This window comes from Mustelus asterias, chromosome 5 (genome assembly GCF_964213995.1).
Source record: "Mustelus asterias chromosome 5, sMusAst1.hap1.1, whole genome shotgun sequence".
NCBI classification, from domain to species: Eukaryota; Metazoa; Chordata; class Chondrichthyes; order Carcharhiniformes; family Triakidae; genus Mustelus; species Mustelus asterias.
Window position 1 is genome coordinate 137,505,036 of NC_135805.1, and position 22,819 is coordinate 137,527,854.

General features: G+C 45.2%; 1 protein-coding gene across 5 annotated transcripts in view; it reads right to left on the reverse strand.

The window, feature by feature from the left end:
* The window catches only part of shprh (SNF2 histone linker PHD RING helicase), an 88,126-nt gene that overhangs the window by 33,310 nt on the left and 31,997 nt on the right, over positions 1-22,819 (reverse strand). For 4 of the 5 annotated variants that reach the window (XM_078213349.1, XM_078213350.1, XM_078213352.1 and 1 more), the window contains 11 exons: positions 22,030-22,728; positions 20,591-20,842; positions 19,203-19,281; positions 17,952-18,115; positions 15,241-15,497; positions 11,976-12,097; positions 9,279-9,367; positions 9,080-9,172; positions 6,476-6,583; positions 5,461-5,603; positions 2,591-2,764 (listed from right to left, as the gene is read on the reverse strand). In XM_078213349.1, the coding sequence (XP_078069475.1) occupies positions 2,591-2,764; positions 5,461-5,603; positions 6,476-6,583; positions 9,080-9,172; positions 9,279-9,367; positions 11,976-12,097; positions 15,241-15,497; positions 17,952-18,115; positions 19,203-19,281; positions 20,591-20,842; positions 22,030-22,728 (2,180 nt within the window). Of the gene's footprint in view, positions 1-2,590; positions 2,765-5,460; positions 5,604-6,475; positions 6,584-9,075; positions 9,173-9,278; positions 9,368-11,975; positions 12,098-15,240; positions 15,498-17,951; positions 18,116-19,202; positions 19,282-20,590; positions 20,843-22,029; positions 22,729-22,819 lie in introns of all 5 variants that reach the window. The other variant, XM_078213351.1, reaches the window with a different exon arrangement.

Consider the following 22,819-nt stretch of genomic DNA (forward strand, 5'->3'; position numbering starts at 1 on the left):
TCTGAACACCTATTGTACAACATGAACAACTAAAACAGAAAATATCTATCTGTCTGAGAAAAGCAAAAATACACAGGCAATTGACCAATTATGCATCTTCAGCCAAGGCTTTTCATATGGGCGGCACGGTGCCCAGCACTGCTACCTCACAGCGCCAGGGTCACTCTCTGTGTGGAGTTTACACGTTCTCCCTGTGTCTGCATGGGTTCCCTCCGGGTGCTCCGGTCTCCTCCCACAGTCCAAAAGATGTGCGGGTTAGGTTAATTGGCTATGGTAAATTGACCCTAGTATCAGGGGGATTAGCAGGGTAAACATGAGGGGTTACGGGAATGGGGCCTGGGTGGGATTGTGGTCAGTGCAGACTTGATGGGCCGAACGGCTTCCTTATGCACTGTAGGGATTCTATGATTCAATGTATTTGAATGGTATTGGGTTATTAAGTTAGCCCATTCGATTACCCAAGACTGTTCATGTACCTCAGAAATAGCAAACTGATGTATCTGAATAATGGCTAATTCATGTGCCTGAAAAATGGCTAATTGATGTACCTTTCAGCTACTGAGTTATTCAATTATTCCACTCAATTATCTGTGACAAGGGTCCTTCCAGGTATTTTAGGAATGGCCTAATCATCTAGTTGGGAGATTCAGCCTTTCAAGCCCCTGAGACAATTTGTGTTCTTGATCAAATTCTTTGGCTCGAGGTCAAGTAAGATAGTCCATACAATTGGAAAATGATGTTTAAAAGTTGAAACAGTAAGAAGTCTCACAACACCAGGTTAAAGTCCAACAGGTTTATTTGGAATCATGAGCTTTCAGAGCGCTGCTCCTTCATCAGGTGAGCGGAGGTTAGTTCACAACACGGCATATATAAGCAAAGACACAATTGAAAGATGAAGGAGCAGCACTCTGAAAGCTCGTGATTCCAAACTGGTGTTGTGAGACTTCTTACTATCCCTTCCCCAGTCCAATGCCGGCATCTCCACGTTAAAAGTAGAAACATTACTATCTTACACTCATACCTTTAATACAGAAAACATTCCAAAGGAAGAGAAAAATACGATAAAAATAATGAAAGAATGGACAAGTGACTTGGGTTACTGACTTGGACCCACACTTCCCATTCCTAACATCACAATACTAGTTTTCTTAATGTAAGTTAAATCATGTGATCTCCCTAGAGCCATACGAGCTTGCTTCATCGACGGTATTTTTCCCAACAGCTGTTTTGATGGAGATTTGAATGTTGCAAACCAACATGGCAATTCCAAAATAAAAACAGTAAATGCTGAAAATATTCGGCAGTATCTGTGGAGAGAGAAACAGAGTTCATGTTTCGAGTCGATGTCCTGACGTGATAGTCATTAACCTGAAAGGTTAATTCTGTTTCTCATGCCACAGATGCTGACAGATCTACTGAGTATTTTCCAGCATTTTCTGGGGTTCCCCCCCCCTTTGCCATTTTTTTGCTATTGTAACAATACATCCATTTAATAAATGGCCTAGTGGTAGCACGACTGACTTTGAGGCAGAAGGCTGTGGGTTCTAGACCCACTCCAAGAGACTCGAGCACTAAATTCATTCTGACACTCTAGTGCTGTTCTGAGGGACTGCTGCACTGTTGGCGGTTCCATCTTTCAGCTGAGATGTTCAACCATTGCCCATCTCAAGTGGATGCAAGAGATCCCAGGGTACTATTTCAAAAACACAGCAGGGGAGACCTTGCCCATGTCTGAGCTAATATTTATCACACAACAATATGGGGCGGCGATGGCCTAGTGGCATTATCGCGAGACTATTAATTCAGAAACCAGCTAATGTTCTGGGGATCTGTGCTTGAATCCCGCCACGGCAGATGGTGGAATTTGAATTCAATAAAAAGTATCTGGAGTTAACAATCTACTGATGACCGTGAAACCATTGTCGGAAAAACCCATCGGGTTTACTAAAGTCCTTTAGGGAAGGAAGTTGCCATCCTTACCTAGTCTGGCCTACAAGCAACTTCAGAGACACAGCAATGTGGTTGACTCTCAACTGCCCTTGGGCAACTAGGGATGGACAATAAATGCTGGCCAGCCAGCAATGCCTATGTCCCACAAATGAATAATAATAATATATAATTGAAGCTGATCATATGGTCATTATCTCGTTGCTGTTTGCGGGAATTGCTGTGCGAAGCTTGGCTGCCAAGTTTCCTGCATTAAAACAATGATGACATTTTAAGAAGAACTTAATTAAAGTGTTTGGGACATCCTGTGGTTATGAAAGGTGTTACATAAATGGAAGTTTTTTAAAATCAAAGCATTGCAACAACAATTCTTCCCACATTATTTTACTTTACAAATATGTAGAGATATAGAAGGCAACTACAAGCAGCTATGGCACAAAAGAAACTTTTCATGATAAGAGAGAAGAGCTAGTTTTGCATTGCCAATTGGCAGAAAACCAATTATGGTTCTGGAGATATGGACTCGAAACGTTAACTCTCCCACAGCTGCTGCCAGACCTGCATTTTCCATTTTTATTTCAGATTTCCAGCATTCACAGTATTTAGCTTTTAACCCAATTATGATACTGGCCAATGTACCTACTTGTTGAGGGGAAAGCGGACAGGGCGAAGGTGACACACTGTGGCGAGCCGAATTTCTTCTTGTGACGGAGGGGCCTCCAAATTCTTGACCGAGTCCTGCACCGTCTTTAGGGATTTTTTCAGCTCTTCAATTTGCACGGTCAGCAAAAACTGTAGGCCTCTGCAGTCCCGGAACCTGAGTACACAAAGTTAAAAAAAATTAAAGTTTATTAGTGTCACAGGTAGGTTTACATCAACACTGTAATGAAGCTACCGTGAAAATCCCCTAGTCGCCACATTCTGGCGCCTGTTCGGGTTACACTGAGGGAGAATTTAGCATGGTCAATGCACCTAACCAGCACGTCTTTCAGACTGTGGGAGGAAACCGGAGCACCCGGAGGAAACCCACGCAGACACAGGGAGAACGTGCAGACTCAGCACATACAGTGACCCGAGCCGGAAATTGAACTCGGGTCCCTGGCGCTGTGAGGCAGCAGTGCTAACCACATTTCCACCATACTGTGATCAACAAATTTGTCATTGAGCCTTTTAGTTGATGAGTGGCTCATTGCGTAAGAGCTCAAAGTCAGTGAAGTTTATTTGGTGAAATTTGAGTGTAACGGTCAGTTAAGTTAAGAAACAGTAAGTGAAATTTAATTAGTGAATTTTAACAGTAGCCGTTCGCAAAATTACATGACAAGTTAATGAAGCTTCAACAAGTAATAAAGCTTCAATATTTCAGGTATGCAGTTATTAGTGAAGTTTAATTACTAATTTGAACTTTATGAATATCTCCAAAGTTTAGGAGTATTGTATTCGCAAAGTTTCAGTGCATCATAGAATCCTTACAGTGCAGAAGGAGGCCATTCGGCCCATCAAGTCTGCACCGATCACAATCCCACCCAAGCCCGATCCCTATAACCCCACATATTTACCCTGCTAATCCCCCTGACACTAGGGTCAATTTAGCATTGGCCATCTTTGGACTGGGAGGAAACCAGAGCACCTGGAGGAAACCCACGCAGGCACGGGAAGAACATGCAAACTCCACACAGTGACCCGAGGGCGGAATTGAACCTGGATCCCAGGCACTGGGAGGCAGCAGTACTAACCACTGTGCCACCGTGCTGCATCAGTTAGGCAAGGTGTAATGTACTGATTAGCAATTTTCCACTCACTCTTAACTTTTAATGCAGTTTCTCAGGACATTTTAGTATCTTTTACTGGATCCCAAACCCTCTGACACATCATTCCATGCTCTAACAACTTACGGCATTTTAAAAATTCCTCCCTACTCCCAGTGAGAATTTAAAATCGATGATCCCTCCTCACTAACTCCCCAATCAAAGCATATGGGGACCTAGCTGACATTACAGGTTCTAGATCTATGTTGGGGCAGTCACTGTCTCATGGGCCTGTACCACAGATGAGAGCTCTAGTAGTGGGACTGGGAAGCAGTGGAAGATGAAGGTGCGGAGATGTCTTGGGAACCATCATCCTCCTCACCCAGCCCCACATCCTTAGGTTGACTCCCATGCAGGATAGATGGGGTTGGCTACTGGACACAGCCGTTGTCCCTTCCAGCCATTGATGCCAGCAGTGCAAATACCCTGTTATGGGTACACGGCTTCGCACGTACTCCTTGGGGAGAAAAGCGCTCATTCTACACACAGCCTATTCCAGACTCTGAGTGAGCCTTGTACCTTTTTCAGGGCATCATACTACTCTCGTGTGCAATTTGTGTGACGCTCCAAGTGTCTCTCCATGAGATTGGCCATTCTTTCATGTTTGGAGTACATGCAATCGACTTCCTGAGACAATGTTGGGCGCATCACCATGATGGGTCCCTCCACTTAAGTGTTCGAACTCACACTGCCTCAGGGAACTCTGTCCGATGTCCACATATCTGCTGCTGACGACCCAAGTACTCTGCCCAATAGGAGACTCCCGAGGCCCTAACTCGATGCATACTGGAATCATCATTGCGACGACCCTCCCTCCCGAGGGGGACTGTGCACAAACATCTCTGACTCAGACTCCTCGTCCTGCACTCTGGTGCAGTGACCTTCAGCACATGCCACCAACTCGACACATGAACTTATTAAAATTAATTATTCTTTCACGGGAGGTGAGCCAGCATTTATTACTCATGTGTATTTGCCCTTGAACTGAACAGCTTGCTAGGCCATTGCTATGGGCTTAGAGTTACCTATAGCCCAGACTAGGTAAGGACAGCAGGTTTTCTTCCCTAAAGAGCATTAGTGAACTACATGAGTTTTCACAACAATCAATAATAGTGTCATTGTCACTAGCTTTATACTTCAGATTTATTAATTGAATTTAAATTCAACTAGCTGCCGTGGTGGGATTTGAACCCATGTCCCCCAGAGGATTAACCTGGGCCTCCGGATTATTAGTTCAGTGCCACTTCACGCTACACCACCGTCTACTCCCAAGGTCAATACAGAATATTTTCTCGACTGAATGGCGAGCGGAACAGACTCAAGGGGCCGATTTTCAAATGTTCATCATCATCAAATGTCTACAGTGCAGAAGGAGGCCGTCTGGCTCATCGAGTCTGCACCAACCACAATCCCACCCAGGCCTTATTCCCATAACCCCACACATTTACCCTGTTAATCCCCCTGGCACTAAGAGTCAATTTAACCTGGCCAATCAACCTAACCCGCATATCTTTGGACTGTGGGAGGAAACCGGACACCCGGAGGAAACCCACGCAGACACGGGGAGAACGTGCAAACTCCACACAGACAGTGACCCGAGGCCAGAATTGAACCCGGGTCTCAGGTGCTGTGAGGCAGCAGTGCTAACCACTGTGCCACCCTACTCCTAATTTGTATGTTCATATGGACAGCATGCAAATGTACTTACTTTTCAGCCATGGAGAGTTTGTTAGCTTGATGTTTATAGTTGGATGAGATTTCATTTTGCACCCTTGTCACCAGCTCTTCATCCAGGTCTGCCTGCAGTACACAGTCAATGATACCGAGCCACCAAGGAGCCCCAAAGTGAATCTGATGACAGCACACAAAAATGGGAAGAGAAAGACGTTGCAATATGTCAAGGTAATGGTCAGCTGTCCCATCCTATCTACCAACTTTCAAAACCGGAAGTCAGCACTAAGTCACAGAGGAAAGTGGCAAACCTTAGGGCGGGGAGAAAAACTGTAGGGAGTTATTTCAATAACCAATACTTTTTTGGAAAGTAACTTTACGTCAAGTATTACAGATTCTTAGTGGTAGCACCGCCGAGCCACTCAGTGGCCACTTTAGCCTCCTGATGGTTAATTGTGGATTTCAACCATCTGCTCTCCTGCAGTACGACCAAAAATGATCCCTTTACTGCAAGGCCAGAATTGGGAGTGCTGCAGGAGACACCAAACTCAGCACGAGAAGTGCTGCAGATGATTTTTATTAATCCAGCCCCTCAGCAGCCATAGGACACTCTCATCTAGGGATAACTAGTCACTGCTACAGTCCCATGCAATGACATCTGCACCTCAGCATGTGTCTACCTGGTTAAAACTCATACCCACTTTTCAATGGACCCTTGGCACCAGGAGAATTTTGCAGCTAAGCTGTTATTCTGCCTGCACCTTTTCATAGTGAACTGAGTGTCTGCTGCAGCACTTCAACTCTGGTCTCCTCTACAGTACATGACCTTAACAGAGACACACTGCTGCATGCAACTCTTTCACTTGTGCCCCCACTACAAGGCCGCTTACCCGGCACTCCGCCACGGGAACGCTCACCCGCCACTCCGCCACGGGAACGCTTACCCGCCACTCCGCCACGGGAACGCTTACCCGCCACTCCGCCACGGGAACGCTTACCCGGCACTCCGCCACGGGAACGCTTACCCGGCACTCCGCCACGGGAACGCTTACCTTGCGTTGTAGTTCACGGATGTTCTGCTGAACTGGCGGCAAAGCTTGACATGCTGCAGAAACCTCGGAATCGGATTTGCTCATGTAGTGTTGTCTAAGTTGCTCTGCCTGTGTACGACGAGGCAAGAGAAGGAATATTGTAACGGTCATGTATATAATAGAATTTAACAAACCATGCCAGTCTACCATTATCAATGCCAGCATCTGGTCACATCTTGCATATTGCAGCCTGCTGGGCGATGAGCTGAAAGTTATTATTAGGTGATGTTTGGCAGTGTAGTCCTCTCAGTGAACCATGTCAATGCCCAAGGCTCAGCAGGGGAGGTGAACGTGACTGCCTTGACATCAAGATAGCAACTGACTAAGTGTGACATCAAGGAAATCGAAGTCAATGCAAAGTTGGGAATGTGGGGAGAACTCTCCACTGGGTGGAGTCACACCTAACGTAAGGGAAAATGACTGTGGCTGGAGGAGGCCAATCATTTCAGTCCCAGGACGACACAACACGAGTTCCTCAGGGTAGTGTCCTGGACCCAATCACCTTCAATTGCTTCAATGGTCAACCCTTCATCATGTCAGAAGTGGGGTTGTTCAGTACCATTTGTGACTTTTTTGTGAGGTAACTTTCACCAATGTCAGGAATTTTATCCACTCAACATTCACGCACGTCAGGAACAAGGATCCCTTGAGATTGAAGAGCAACCTGAAGGTTCCTGCGCTGATACATAGCATTTTAATAATATTCATAGATTGAGAGAGAATATTGCAGTATATAGAATATAGAACAGCATTGAACTAACATGTATCGCATTGCAACGTGATATATCTAGAATAACTGGTTAGCACTGCTGCCTCACAGCGCTAGGGACCCGGGTTCGAATCCTGGCTTGGGTCACTGTCTGTGAGGAATCTGCACGTTCTCCCCTTGTCTGCATGGTTTTCCTCCGGGTGCTCCCATTTCCTCCCACAATCTGAAAGATGTGCTAGTTAGGGCATTCTCCCTCTGTGTATCTGGTTAGAAGCCTCACAACACCAGATTAAAGTCCAACAGGTTTATTTGGAATCACGAGCTTTTGGAGCGCTCCTTCATCAGGTGAGTGATGTCGGTGTTGATATGCGTGATCTTCTTGGAGGTCCTTTCCACTTTGAGCCGGCGGTTTGCGGTGTCGATGGTAGCCATGATGTGGCGATGCTGGCGTTGGACTGGAGTGGGCATAGTTAAAAGTTTGACAACACCAGGTTAAAGTCCAACAGGTTTATTTGGAATCACGAGCTTTCGGAGTGTCACTCCTTCCTCAGGTGACTCACCTGAAGACGACTCAGGACCACCAATAAACCTGTTGGACCTGGTATTGTGAGACTTCTAACTGTGCCCACTCCAGTCCAATGCTGGCATCTCCATATCAGCGTACCTGAACAGGTGCTGTGTTAACGTAAGCCTTCTTGTGACACTAACAAATAAACTTTTAATTAAAACTTTAAACCTTAATTAAACTTTACTTTTATGCTCCCAGTTGGAATCATGGGTCAGAGATGGAACTGCAACACTGCAGCCCCAATTATCCACACCCTTTATGAAACTGGAGAGTATCTTAGCACTGTGTCAGCTATTGAGTTGGAGACAGGGTGGGATATATACTCAAAGAAAACAGTTTATTTTACAGCAAACACAATCTATTTATTTACCAAAAAGAGTTTGTTTAAAAAGTGCACTGCAGCCAACAGTCTACAGCATCCTTTCAAAAAAAAAAACGTTTCCGTCAGGAGCTGCAGCAACGTCTCATGTTTAAAGCCGGGTGATGGCTCCAGGAAACTCCACTGAGTGAACATCAGTTCATGAGCGCAAGGTTGATCCCAGTCACTGACAGCAGTGAAGTTTCCCAGCATGTTTTATAGGGGAATTACTCAACCATCTCCATTCCGGCTGGGAATAGTCACGTCACAATGTGCAAGCAAGAATCTGGCATCCTTCTATCTGCAGAGTTGTTTTTTGATTTGCTTTATTATTGTCACATGTATTGGGATACAGTGAAAGGTATTGTTTTTTGCGTTATACAAAGCATACCGTTCATAGGGTACATAGGGGAGAAGGAAAGTAGAGGGTGCAGAATGCAGTGTTACAGTCATAGCTAGGGTGTAGAGAAAGATCAACTTAATATAAGGTAGGTCCATTCAAAAGTCTGATGGCAGCAGGGAAGAAGCTGTTCTTGAGTCGGTTGGTATGTGATCTCTCTACCTTCCACCTCCTGATTTAGAGCTATTACTGGAATGTTTCTTGTATCTTCTATAGTGAAGACAGAAGCAAATTATTTGTGTATTTCATCTGCTATTGCCTCATTATCTATCAACTCCCCATTGTCACTCTCTAGAGAACCAACGCTCACTTTACTCTTTTCCTTTTTAAATATATGTGCCAAAAGCCATGAGTATGAAATGTAACCATAAAATACAAAGAATTGAGAGTCTAAGGAATATAGTGCTAGAGTGCTCAGGACCACCACACCTCCAGAATTAACTACCAAATTACAAACCTTAAGAGGCAAGTAGTAAATGAGAAAAACTTTGTTAGCAAGCAGTGGCCCCTAAAGGAAGGCGGGTACCTACTTCTTCACGAAGCCTGTGATCCCGAAGAGTTGGCAGGATCCCGGTGTGTTTTGCCTCCAAGAGCTCAATAAGGTTGTGGGTAGCGTGGAGTCGCTGGAAAGAACATTTCAATTGATTGGTAAATGGAGAGTGGGGCTGTTAAAAATCCGCAACTTATATCGTTCTGCAATGCAAGTTACATCCAGATTGGTCCTCTCACCTGTAAAGAGTCGGTTTGAAGTTTGCCTTTATGCTCCTCAGATGAACGCAGAACCTCTCTGTAATATTCAACTGCTGTGATGAACTCGCCTGTAACATATAAATATAGTGTGGCTTCACGTCCCACTCCAGGGATACAAGCAGCAAACATAAGCTGACACTGTAATAAGGGAGTGCTGCACTGTCGGAGGTGCCAATTATTTAGATATGTGAAACCAATATTTATCCCTCAATGAATATGTTGAAAAATGATTTTGTTATTATCACAGTGGTGTTTGTGGAAACTTGCTGCATGCGAACTGGCTGCCACATTTCCTTATTACAATGGCGACTATACTTCAAGAGTACTTCATTGGTTGCAAAGGGCTTTGACACATCCGCAGGTCATGAAAGGTGCTCTATAAATACAAGTTCTTTCTTAGTATCAAATTAACACGTATATTTGTGATATAAAGTCTTTTTATCAACAAAATTAAAACATTAATTATGTAGATCCTTGTGGATCCAGAACTGGCTTGCCTGCAGAAGGCAGAGAGTGGTTGTAGATGGGTCTTTTTCTAAATGGAGGTCGGTCACCAGTGGAGTGCCCCAGGGATCTGTTCTGGGACCCTTGATGTTTGTCATTTTCATAAATGACCTGGATGAGGAAGTGGAGGGATGGGTTGGTAAGTTTGCCGACGACACGAAGGTTGGTGGTGTTGTGGATAGTTTGGAGGGATGTCAGAAGGTGCAGCGTGACATAGATAGGATGCAAGACTGGGCGGAGAAGTGGCAGATGGACTTCAACCCGGATAAATGTGTAGTGGTCCATTTTGGCAGGTCAAATGGGATGAAGGAGTATAATATCAAGGGTAAGACTCTTAGCAGTGTAGAGGATCAGAAGGACCTTGGGGTCCGGGTCCATAGTTCTCTTAAATTGGCCTCGCAGGTAGAGGAGGTGGTTAAGAAGGCGTATGGTGTGCTGGCTTTCATCAATCGAGGGATTGAGTTTAGTAGTCGGGAGAAAATGATGCAGCTTTAGAAGACCCTCATCAGACCCAACTTAGAGTACTGTGCTCAGTTTGGGTCGCCTCATTACAGGAGGGATGTGGAAATTATTGAAAGGGTGCAGAGGAGATTTACAAGGATGTTGCCTGGATTGGTTGGCATGCCTTATGAGGATAGGTTGAGGGAGCTCGGTCTTTTCTCCTTGGAGAGACGAAGGATGAGAGGTCTGCCGTCAGTGGTGGTGGAGGCAAACTCGATAGGGTCTTTTAAGAGACTTCTGGATGAGTACATGGAACTTAATAGGATTCAGGGTTATAGGTAAGCCTATATATATATATATATATATATATATATATAAGCCCAGGTCGGTAGGGACATGACCGGCGCAACTTGTGGGCCGAAGGGCCTGTTTGTGCTGCATTTTTTCTATGTTCTATTAAGGCACCCCCACAGTAAGATAGCCATTTGGCAAGAAAATCTATCGTCTCAAACAACCTATTGATAAAACATTGAATATCATAAAATCATTATTAATGGAAAGATCCTAATTGACTCAAATAGCATGAAGAAAATCAGAAAAGTTCCCGATGAACAAAAGCAGTCACCACAAAATAATCAATCAAATCATTATAACAGAATTGTCACAATACTTCCAGTGGGCATCTTAATTTCTCTTCAAATGCCATTGTATACATTTAAAAGCTAAAAATAACTGCTGAATGTATTCCAGATTCAGCGTGCAACCTGCCACAGGAGGTGGCCGATGGCAGGATGTTCTGGTCCCACTGTTGTCAATGGGGTTTTCCATTGAATGCACCTCTCGTTGCCTGGAAACCTGCGACAGGGGTGTGCTGTCGGTGGGACCGGAAGATCCCATCAGCGTGAACAGTCAGAAAGTTTATAGAATCATAGAATCCTACAGTGCAGAAGAAGGCCATTCAGCCCATCGAGTCTGCACCAATCACAATCCCACCCAGGCCCTATCCCCATATATTTACCCTAGCCAGTCCCCCGACACTAGGGTCAATTTAGCATGGTCAATCCACCTAACCCACACATCTTTGGATTGTGGGAGGAAACCGGAGCACCCGGAGGAAACCCACATAGATACAGGGAGAATGTGCAGACACCACACAGAACAGTCACCCGAGGCCGGAATTGAACCCGGGTCCCTGGTGCTGTGAGGCAGCAGTGCTAACCACTGTGCCACCATGCCACCCCAGTGAACGCATTTGCAATATCATTAGTATATTTTGGATTCAATTAACACTTTAGTATATTATAAATGCATACATGCTCAAACTCAGTTAGTATTAGTAAATTTCATACGACGCAACATTTAGTACATTTGGGTTCAGATAGTAGCTTGGGTATATCATTCCTGCGCTTGGCAGCTTGTGATTTTTCATATATTAAAGTGAATGTGCAGACTGTTGACCACAGAGTGGAACACTCCAGCCCATATACATGAATTAAGCTAGCATGTACACATTGAACTAGGGCTATTATAGAAATACACACAAGTACAACACAGAAACATATTGATCATTCAACCCAATTAGTCCATTTTGGTCCATATAAAGTTTTGATGAAATTTAACTGTCTTATTCTCATAGCCCTTATCCCCTTTATCTACTAAACTTAGTAGATTCATATTTAGTATCGTATATAAAGAGGCAAAAAAAACTCCACTAGGAACAAGTGTATTTACCCCTGATAATATGAATGCCAGCCAATCCATTCAGGGCACACACTAGCTGTCGATGAGCCTCTTCACACTCTGTGCAACATTTTTTCTGAAGAGACTTTAAGAGTTCTTCCATCGTCATGGTACTGAAATCACAAGAACAAAAATAATCTGGGTAAAGGAATTGCCAAACTTTGCACTTGCCAGCTCGAAAGCGGGCAAACATCTTGCAATGTCAGTTGTGGCTCAATTGGTCGCACTCTTGCCTTGAAGTCACAAGGTCCTGGGACCTAGACGCAATCCAGAGATTTGAGCACACGACGTCAGCTAATACCTAACACTCCGCTGGGGTGTGTTTTATTTCAGAAAGCTAGGTAATGAACTGGAACCTTTCTTTACACACTTTTACATGCATTCATTTGCAGAGATACACATTCCAAACATATAACTCCGAACCCAACAACCTTAGCACTGCTGCCTCAGTGTCAGGGACCCAGGTTCAATTCTGGCCTTGGTCACTGTCTGTGTAGAATTTGCGCATTCTCTCTGTGTCTGCGTGGGTTTCCTCCGGGTACTCCGGTTTCCTCCCACAGTCCAAAAGATGTGCTGGTTAGGTAGATTAGCCACGCTAAATTGACCCTAGTGTCGGGGGATTAGTAGGGTAAATGTATGGGGTTATGGGAATAGGGCCTGGGTGGGATTGTGGTCGGTGCAGACTCAATGGGCCCAATGGCCTCTTTCTGCACTGTAGGGATTCTATGAACCACTATTTCAATCTGTTCCTATAGAATAAATCCCTGGTTAATTCCATACTACCTGAATACAATTAAGTGCTATGATCGCAGTACCAAGGGAATGCTGCACTGTGGAAGATGGGATCTTAAAATGATGCCCCATCTGCCCTCTCAAGAGATCCTGCGGCACAACTCGAAAGAAAGCAGGGAATTCACCTTCGTGTCCTCCCCACTATTTTATTCTAAACCAACAATTAAAAATAGAATCTTATTTGATTTGCTGTTTGTGGGAGCTTGCTGAACACCATCTGGCTATTTTATAACTGCAACTGCACTTTAAGAGTACTCCATTGGCTGAAAGGCGATTTGAGAACTACTGTGTTCTGAAAAGTGCTATGGAAATGCATGCCTTTTCTTAAAAAAGCGAGTAGGTACCCACTAACAGGTGTATTTACAGATCATTAGGTATATAGCACATCATTACAGTAGCTTAAGAGGAAAAGGTGCTTGGACAGGCTACACATAACTTATTTATACAGAACATGGTGAATATGGGAATTGGATTGTCCAGTAAGGCAGCAAGGACAGATAGATATATGAGGGATTGCCCAATTAAAGGCATTACTTAGGACCAGATAAATATGAAGAATGATAGGACATGTCAAAAAGGGAAAATATTGTGGATGCTGAAAATCTGAAAGCAAAACACTCAATGGGTCAGGCAGCATTTAGGGTGGGATTTTCCGGCCGCGTTCGGCCTTAGACCAGAAATTCCCGCCCAAGGTCAACGGATAGTCTGCTGAACCTTCTATCCCTCCCGCTACGATTCCTGCGGCGGGGGGGTCGGGAAAATTCCACCCTTAGTGAGAGAAAAGGTTTACAGGTCACGACAGAGATTGGAAACCCTGAAACGTTAATCTTTTATCCTTCTCTGATTAGATACTTCCTGATCCAAGTGGCTTCCGGTATTTTCTGTTTTCAATTATAAAAACAACAGTTGGTTCATCCAGCCTGTCACCTCCACAATTAAATTGGCGCATCTCCCTCCCCAGTCAACCCAATATCCTGGGAGGGAGAGGCAAAAGACAAAGAGAGAGAGGGGAGGAGAGAGAGAGAGAGAATAAATGTTTCACCGAGTTAGGAAACAAAATGACTGACAAATCCATTAAGTTTGTGCTTACAGTGGTCAGAAAAGAAATCCACAGATGCTCATTCACAGGATAAGACCACATTTGAAAGTGTGGGTATTTTTTTATTAAAATGACACAGATTAAGAGGAATAATAGGATTGTTTGAAATTGAGAAAGGCCTGTCAGCACGATGGAACCAAAGAACCTATGGAGGCTATTTGGCCCAATGTGCCTTTGTCAGTTTTTGGAGGGAGATATCCAATTAATCCCACTTCCCCACAGCCCTATAATATTCATTTGTAACTATTTTAAAAGTCTCTTTTGAATCCACTTCCATGTATCTTCCGAGCAATGTGTTCATAAACAGTTAAGAAGCTAAGAAGCTAAGGGCGGCACGGTAGCACAGTGGTTTAGCACTGCTGCTTCACAGCTCCAGGGTTCCGGGTTCGATTCCCGGCTCGGGTCACTGTCTGTGTGGAGTTTGCACATTCTCCTCGTGTCTGCGTGGGTTTCCTCCGGGTGCTCCGGTTTCCTCCCACAGTCCAAAGATGTGCGGGTTAGGTTGATTGGCCAGGTTAAAAATTGCCCCTTAGAGTCCTGGGGATGCGTAGGTTAGAGGGATTAGTGGGTAAATATGTGGGGGTAGGACCTGGGTGGGATTGTGGTCGGTGCAGACTCGATGGGCCGAATGGCCTCCTTCTGCACTGTAGGGTTTCTATGATTCTATGAAGGAACCACAGGGACATAATTAAATATAAGAGAGTCAGAAGGAACAACAAGAGAATTTTCTCTACAGAATCTTTTACGGAGGATTCCAGGGAGCAGGGCAATTGCCCATTGGAAGTTCCCAGGCAATTTTCATGGAGGTCAGCTTGTCAGGACCTCCACTGGGCCCCAATATGTTTCTTGGGTTGTACATCCAGTGTCTGGAAAATCTGGTCTTATGAAGACTATTTCCTCATATCGAGGGTAAATGCTGACGTGGATTGAGTGAGCCGAGTTTCTACATTGAGCTTTCTACATATGAATGTGTGATTTAAACACTGTCTCTCAACATCTGGGAAATGTTATGGCTCTGGTTTTTGGGCCCTGTTCTATCTTACAGGGCAGCATGGTGGCACTGTGGGTAGCATTGCTGTCTCACAGCGCCAGGGACCCAGGTTTGATTCCCGGCTTGGGTCATTGTCTGTGTGGAGTCTGCACGTTCTCCCCGTGTTTGCGTGGGTTTCCTCCGGGTGCTCCAGTTTCCTCCCACAATCCAAAAGACGTGCTGGTTAGGTGCATTGGCCATGCTAAATTCTCCTTCCATGTACCCGAACAGGCGCTGGAGTGTGGCAACTACGGGATTTTCACAGTAACTTCATTGCAGTGTTAATGTAAGCCTACTTGTGACACCAATAAATAAACTTTTCAATGTACATGTACCTCTTCTGCAATGGAAGGAACTCTCCTCGTACAGCCTGCGGATGACAGCACGCTTGTCTTAATCTCAGCAAGGGATACAGAATGGAGCCAACTGTTCGCCTGTCCAGGCTGCTCAACTTAATACTCCAATCGGAAATTTTCCGCAGCTTCTGCAGTGCATCCTGCGAGCAAATCTCATGCTGTCGATGGTAGAAGTGTCTTTCTACTGGTGAAAACTGCAGCCAGTGGACTTCTTCAGTCTGAGGGGGAATCTGGATCTGGGGAAAAAAGCAGCACAAGGGTGATGACAAGATGGGACAGACGCCCAGTTTTCTCATCAAACCCATTAACACTCAGCCAAAAACGTCAACAGAAACAGCAACAACTCTGCTGTGAAATCTAGAAGTGGCATTCCTCTGTAAGTAGCAGGAGAAAGTGGCAAAGAATTAGCCATTCCAATCCCTGTATTTTCACCCACTTCAGTTGGAAATGGTGGCAAAAAATTGGATAAACAACAAACACCAACGCAGTACATCCCAAACAATGGTAAGTGGAAATGAATAGGGTTGGGAAGCATTTTCCGATCAGGGCCAGTGTGATCTCCTGGACTCGTTTCGATCGCCTCAGGGGGTCGGAGAGGAATTTCCCAGATTTTTTTTCCCCCCCATATTGGCCCTGGGGTTTTCACTCTGGGTTTGCGCCTCTCCCTGGAGATCACATGGTCTGGAATGGGGGGGTGGGGGTGAGTTAATAGGTTGTGATGAACAAAGCATCGTAGCTGTGAGGGACAGCTCGGTGGATAGGATATTAGGATGTAGATAGGCTGGAAAATTGGGCGGGGATCCTGGATTCAGGATTCAATCCTGGACCGGGGAGCGGCGCGGGCTTGGAGGGCCGAAGGGCCTGTTCCTGTGCTGTATTGTTCTTTGTGAATCTAATATTTGAGATATTAGACTGGGCGGCACAGTGGTTAGCGCTGCTGCTTCATAGCACCAGGGACCCGGGTTCGATTTTGGCCTCTGGGGTCATAGGTTCAAGGTGAGGGTGGGGGAGGGAGGTTTAACACGGATATCAGAAGGACGTATTTTACACAGAGGGTGGTGGGGGCCTGGAATGTGCTGCCGGGCAAGGTGGTGGAGGCGGACACACTGGGAACGTTTAAGACTTATCTAGATAGCCACATGAAGGAGTGGGAATGGAGGGATACAAAAGAATGGTCTAGTTGGGACCAGGGAGCGGCGCGGGCTTGGAGGGCCGAAGGGCCTGTTCCTGTGCTGTATTGTTTTTTGTTCTCTGGTCACTGTCTGTGTGGAGTCTGCACGTTCTCCCCATGTCTGCATGGGTTTCCTCCGGGCGCTCCGGTTTCCTTCCACAGTCCAAAGATGTGCAGGTTAGGTGGATTGGCCATGCTAAATTGCCCCTTAGCAATGGGATTAGAAGGGTAAATACGTGGGGTTACGGGGATAGGGCAGGGTAGGATTGTGGTCAGTGCAGACTCAATGGGCCGAATGCCCTTGTTCTGCAATGTAGGGATTCTATGAATCTTTGGATTCTATGAGATACTATACCAAGAGATGGCGAATATGAGATTGGGGGTTCTAAACCAAGGGATTATCCAAAACTGAGATGGGGTACGACAGAAGAGGACCTCAAAATCTGATCTGAGTAGAATAGAAAGGATCATGTGAGCTGTAGTAATGTTACAACTACTTCCAGTTGTAATACTACTTGTTGCTTCTTTTGAACTGTGGGAAGTGCCATCTTCACTGTTAGTTGTAACTATGTTGGCTCTAAGAATCAAAGAACAATTTGTTCTGCCGCATATTAATAGTGCACACTGTCCTTTCATTAACTTATAATACTGGGGTACAAATTGCATCCATTTTGTAGTGTGGAACAGATGGAATGAGGCCTACTACCAGGGACTTGGGACCTGTGCCTTAAGACATCTGGAAAACTTCTGACCGGAAGCTGGGTCAGGCCATTTCGTTGGTGCTCCTGGCAGCGAGAAAATAAGTTTTACCCCTTTTATGTGCGTAAATGGGGGGTCTAACACATGATTTAGGCACTCCCACCTCAGAGGAAACAGTCTTCACTGAGCAGAGAAGGTATTGGGACCAAGCTGGTCAGAATTCGTCCAAAGCAACGGAGCCAAGAAGACTGTCCTGACAGCTGTGACTGTCTGTCTGTCCACCTCAAATCAGACTTAGTTGGTGAGGCAGAAGGCCTGGAAATCATAGAATCCCAACAGTACAGAAGGCGGCTACTTGGCCCATGAGCCTGCACTGACAACAATCACACTTAGGCCCTATCCCCGTAACCCCACATATTTACCCTGCTAGCCCCCCTGATACTAAGGGGCAATTTAGCATGGCTAATCAACCTAACCCACATATCTTTGGAGTGTGGAAGGAAACTGGAGCATCCGGAGGAAACCCACGCAGGCACGGGGAGAACATGCAAACTCCACTCAGACAGTCACCCAAGGCTGAAATCAAACCCGGGTCCCTGGCGCTGTGAGGCAGCAGTGCTAACCACTGTGCCACCGTGCTGCCCAACATTGCTATAAAAAGTGAGAGCTGCCCATGGAGGCATGTCAGGCATTGGCGGCCCACCTGGATTATTTCGATGAAGGCCAGAGGTCTAACTTCAGGCCAGCTGCGAGTTTCCCCGTTTGTGTGTTGCACATTCTCCCCCCCCACTCTCACTGATATCTAGATGGGCACTTGTACCTGATCAAGCACATCCTTTTTTGCTGTTCTCCACATGATCTTTGCAACGAGGGTGTAAATTGGAATAGGATTCTTCCTGCAGTAAGGTTGGTATAGGAGTTGGTCCCACCAGTGTTTAACCCAATATGGGTCCACACCCAGAAACAGAACTAATCCATATAGGTCTAAGAAAAAAAAAGGAGAAATAAATCAGACACACCAAAATTGTGTGTTGATTACAAAAGTTTTAAAAAAGTGCAAGTTTTTAAAAAAATTCATCTGTGGGACGTGGGCGTCACTGGCCGGCCAACATTTATTGCCCATCCCTAGTTGTCCTTGGAAGGCAGTTGAGAGTCAGCCACATTGCTGTGGCTCTGGAATCACATGTAGGTCAGACCAGGTAAGGACGGCAGATTTCCTTCCCTGAAGGACATTAGTGAACCAGATGGGTTTGTCCGACAATCGACAATGGTTTCATGGTCATTAACAGATTCTTAATTCTAGATATTTTTTATTGAATTCAAATTCCACCCCCTGCCATGGTGGGATTCGAACCCGGATCCCCAGAACATTAGCTGAGTTTCTGAATTAATAGTCTAGCGATAATACCAGTAGGCTATCGCCTTGCCATCTTGTTGTGGGATAAATATTAGCCCGGACATCTCTCCTGCTGTTTTTTTGAAATAGTACCCTGGGATCTCTTGCATCTACCTGAGAGGGCAGATGGACCTTGGTTGAGTGTCTCAGCTGAGTTTCTGGATTAATAGTCTAGCAATAATACCACTAGGCCATCGCTTACGCCACTCAGGTAACTAATTAATTAACAAGTTCAACACTGTGGATCCTCTGGATTTGTTCAACAAGGATCTGCTCTTTCTTTTCCTGTATTAGGCTTAGGAATTCATTACCACAGGGAGTAGCTGAGTGGAATTCATTACCACAGGAAGTAGTTGATGCCAAAACATTGAATGCATTCAAGAGGTGGCTAGATATAGCACTTGGGGTGAATGGCATCAAAGGTTATGGGGAGAAAGCAGGATTAGGCTATTGAGTTGGACGATCAGCCATGATTGTGATGAATGGTGGAGCAGGCTCGAAGGGCCAAATGGCCTCCTCCTGCTCCTATCTTCAATGTTTCCATGTTTACCATTTGCAAATACAAGTTACTTTATCAAGTGCAGTTCCAATATGTAGTATGGACAAGAGAAATCTTATTGGGGGTAGACACTTTGAATCATAGCAGGAGATGTTCAAGAATGAGAAATTTATTACCTTCTAACCCCCTTTGGACTGGAGTTCCCGTGACGCACCAACGATTGACAGCACTTAGCCGTAGACACATTTCTGCAGCCTGAAAGGAAGAGAATCAAGGGACAGATAAGAGTTGTTATGTGTGTACAGGTTGATGTGAAAATCCTTGTGTCTCAAAATGAAGATGCAGAGCGGTCTCAATTTTCATTTGTCCTCACTTATTCATAGAATCCTACAGTGCAGAAGGAGGCCATTCGGCCCATCGAGTCTGCACCGACCACAATCCCACCCAGGCCCTATCCCCATAAACCCATGTATTTACCCTAGCTAGTCCCCCTGACACTAAGGGGCAATTTATCATGGCCAATCCACCTAACCCGCACACCTTTGGACCGAGAGAAAACTGCCTCACCCGGAGGAAACCCACGCAGACACGGGGAGAACGTGCAAACTCCACACAGACAAAAGTTAATATCATAAAGATGAGCTATATCAAAGAAAGAAATATTTGCATTTATGTAGAGCACACCCCCCCCCCTCCCCCCCCCCCCCCCACACAACCTCAGGACATCCCAAAACACTTTATAGACAATGCAATACTTTCTTATTTGAAGTGATATTGTAATGTAGGAAATATGGCAGCCAAATTGCTTATAGCAAGCTCCCACCATCAACAGTGTGATGAAGACCAGTTAATCTGCTTTTTGCGATGTTAATTGAGAGATAAATATTGGCCAGAGCAACAGGCAGGAAGTCTTTGTTCTTCTGTGAAATAGTGATGTGTTATCTTTAACATCCACCTGAGAAGGCAGTTAGTGGATTGCGTGCTTAGGTATCTGAAATGGGAATCAGACGCAGGACCTTCAGCTTGCCACTACTAACTGAGAGCTGATATTTTGTGGTAAGATCCTCATCACCTGCGGGCTGTGAAGAATAGCTACAGATACAGCAATTCTGCTGACACGACAGACAGTACATACATACTGTGCATATCTTTTAAATACTTACCTTAAAATTACATGACAAATATCTAGTCTGTCAAGTACAATGCCTACATTTTTCAGCAGAATAAAGGGGCCCATTGATATAGTGACATTTACAGTGGCACAGTGGTTAGTACTGCTACCTCACAGCATCAGGGACCCGGGTTCGATTCCTGGCTTGGGTCACTGTCGGAGTGGAGTTTGCACGTTCTCCCCGCGTCTGTGTGGGTTTCCTCCGGGTGCTCCAGTTTCCTCCCACAGTTCAAAAGACGTGCTGGTTAGGAGTATTGGCCATGCTAAATTCTTCCTCAGTATATCCGAACAGGGGCCGGAGTGTGGCGACTACAGGATTTTCACTTCATTGCAGTGTTAATGTCAGTCTACTTGTCACACTGATAAATAAGCTTTAAACATTTGCATTCTCACCTTGGCAGTGGCACATTCCACCATTTGAGCCTCATCCAGACAGATTCTCCACCACTCCACTGCAACTAATGGGCTTGGAATAGCCATGTAGCGCTTCTCTTTACGTAATCGACGCCCATCATCACTGTTGCTGTGAGGAATGTCAACATAGTTTAGCTCCGATCGAAGCACATCGTATGTCGTGATGACTATCTCATGTTTTGCCAGGGCATGAGGTTGGATAAAGCCATGCTTCTTCACTCCTTGGTACACCTGTGGAGGGGGAAGTCAAAAATGTCAATGCAGGTGCTGCTTTAAAAAACTAAAGTACTCTAAACTACCACAAGAACTAATCACGCTAGAATGGATGCAAATACCTAAACATCTTACAAATTAACTATTTTTAAAATTAAGTTAACCTACTTTGTTGTAGAGATTTTTCTAGAATCATAGAATCACTACAGTACAGAAAGAGGCCATTCGGCCCATCGAGTCTGCACCGACCACAATCCCACCCAGGCCCTACCCCCATATCCCTACATATTTACCCACTAATCCCTCTAACCTACGCACCTCAGGACACTAAGGGCAATTTTTAGCATGACCAATCAACCTAACCTGCACATCTTTGGACTGTGGGAGGAAACAGGAGCACCCGGAGGAAACCCACGCAGACACGAGGAGAATGTGCAAACTCCACACAGACAGTGACCCAAGCCGGGAATCGAACCCAGGTCCCTGGAGCTGTGAAGCAGCAATGCTAACCACTGTGCTACCGTGCCGCTCCACATAGATCACATAGATTTTAATGCAACAAGATTAAAATACTGAAAGGATATCAGGATATCATACTTGAAGGACAACATGGATTGTGTGTGATTGGGACATTACAGGTGGCTCAGTGGTTTGCACTGCTGCCTCACAGCGCCAGAGACCTGGCTTCAATTCCCGGCTTGTGTCACTGTCTGTGCGGAGTCTGCACGTTCTCTCCGTGCGTTTCCTCCGGGTGCTCCAGTTTCCTCCCACAGTCCGAAAGACGTGCAGGTTAGGTGCAATGGCCGTGCTAAATTCTCCCTCAGTGTACCCGAAAAGGTGTGAGTGTGGCAACTAGGGGATTTTCAAAGTAACTTCATTGCAGTGTTAATGTAAGCCTACTTGGAACACTAATAAATAAACTCATTTACCACCCAATCTTTGGCCTCAAGATCATTTCTTGGATTAAATGCACTGTAAAGCGATTGAGAGCCAGGACTGAGCCACCATGAATCAGCGGTGTCACTCCAAGGCTGCACTCAGTAAAGTGCTCACAGAAAAACTGTTCTTTGCTTATCTCCCGATAGATAATTCTAACATACGAGAACTAACAAGTGTGAAAGAATAAAGCAGTGATAACGATAATGAAAACCATACATTTAAGACTCACACCAGTTTTATTTATGTTTCACTGTAGGATTCCTTACCAAGATGGAAACGGAAGAAGATCTCACATGCCTGTTAATTTCATCCACCCACTGGTGGCAGATTGAACTGGGTGAAATGATGAGGGTGGCGGAGGTGGGCACAGGCTGCATTGTGACCAGACAGTGTGGGCAGTAGAATGGTCTAACCTTCAGGTCTCCTTCCTTGTAATTGACACATGCCGCATGCTGCCACAAATGGCATTTCAGACACTGCACCCGTGCTTTATAATCGACCAGTCCACTTTCTCCACAAATGCATTCAAAATGACACTTCAAGTTGTTAAAGGGAAGGGCCATTTTAGCAGGATGGATCACATCCAGATCTTCTCTCTGGAGGACCTTTGGACAACTTTCATCCCCTATCGTCAGCTGCAGTGGAGTAACAGAACTTTCTCTTACTTCATTGACTGCGTTATTCTCCGTGATCCCTTGTCCGGATGGAATCCTCTCTGACCCTCCATTAGCCACCTCTTCTTGTTTTGAGTCAAAGCCCTGTGATGTTTCAGGTGGTTTTATTGGATTCTGGTGTCGCCCAGTCTCTCCACAATCATTTTCATTTTCCAGGGGACACACTAAAGAATCACTCGCCAATAGTTTGTCTGGCTCTGTGGCATTCGGAGTTGTGTCACCTTCTTCTCTTTTCACCTCTTGCTCGTTATTTAGAAAAATATGTAACACATTTTTCACAGGGCTTGGTTTCTAAGCAGAAATAATGAGATCAAGTAAAACAGTACCTACAAATTGGCCAATACATACACAGAAATGCATAGAAATAACACAAAAGCAGGCT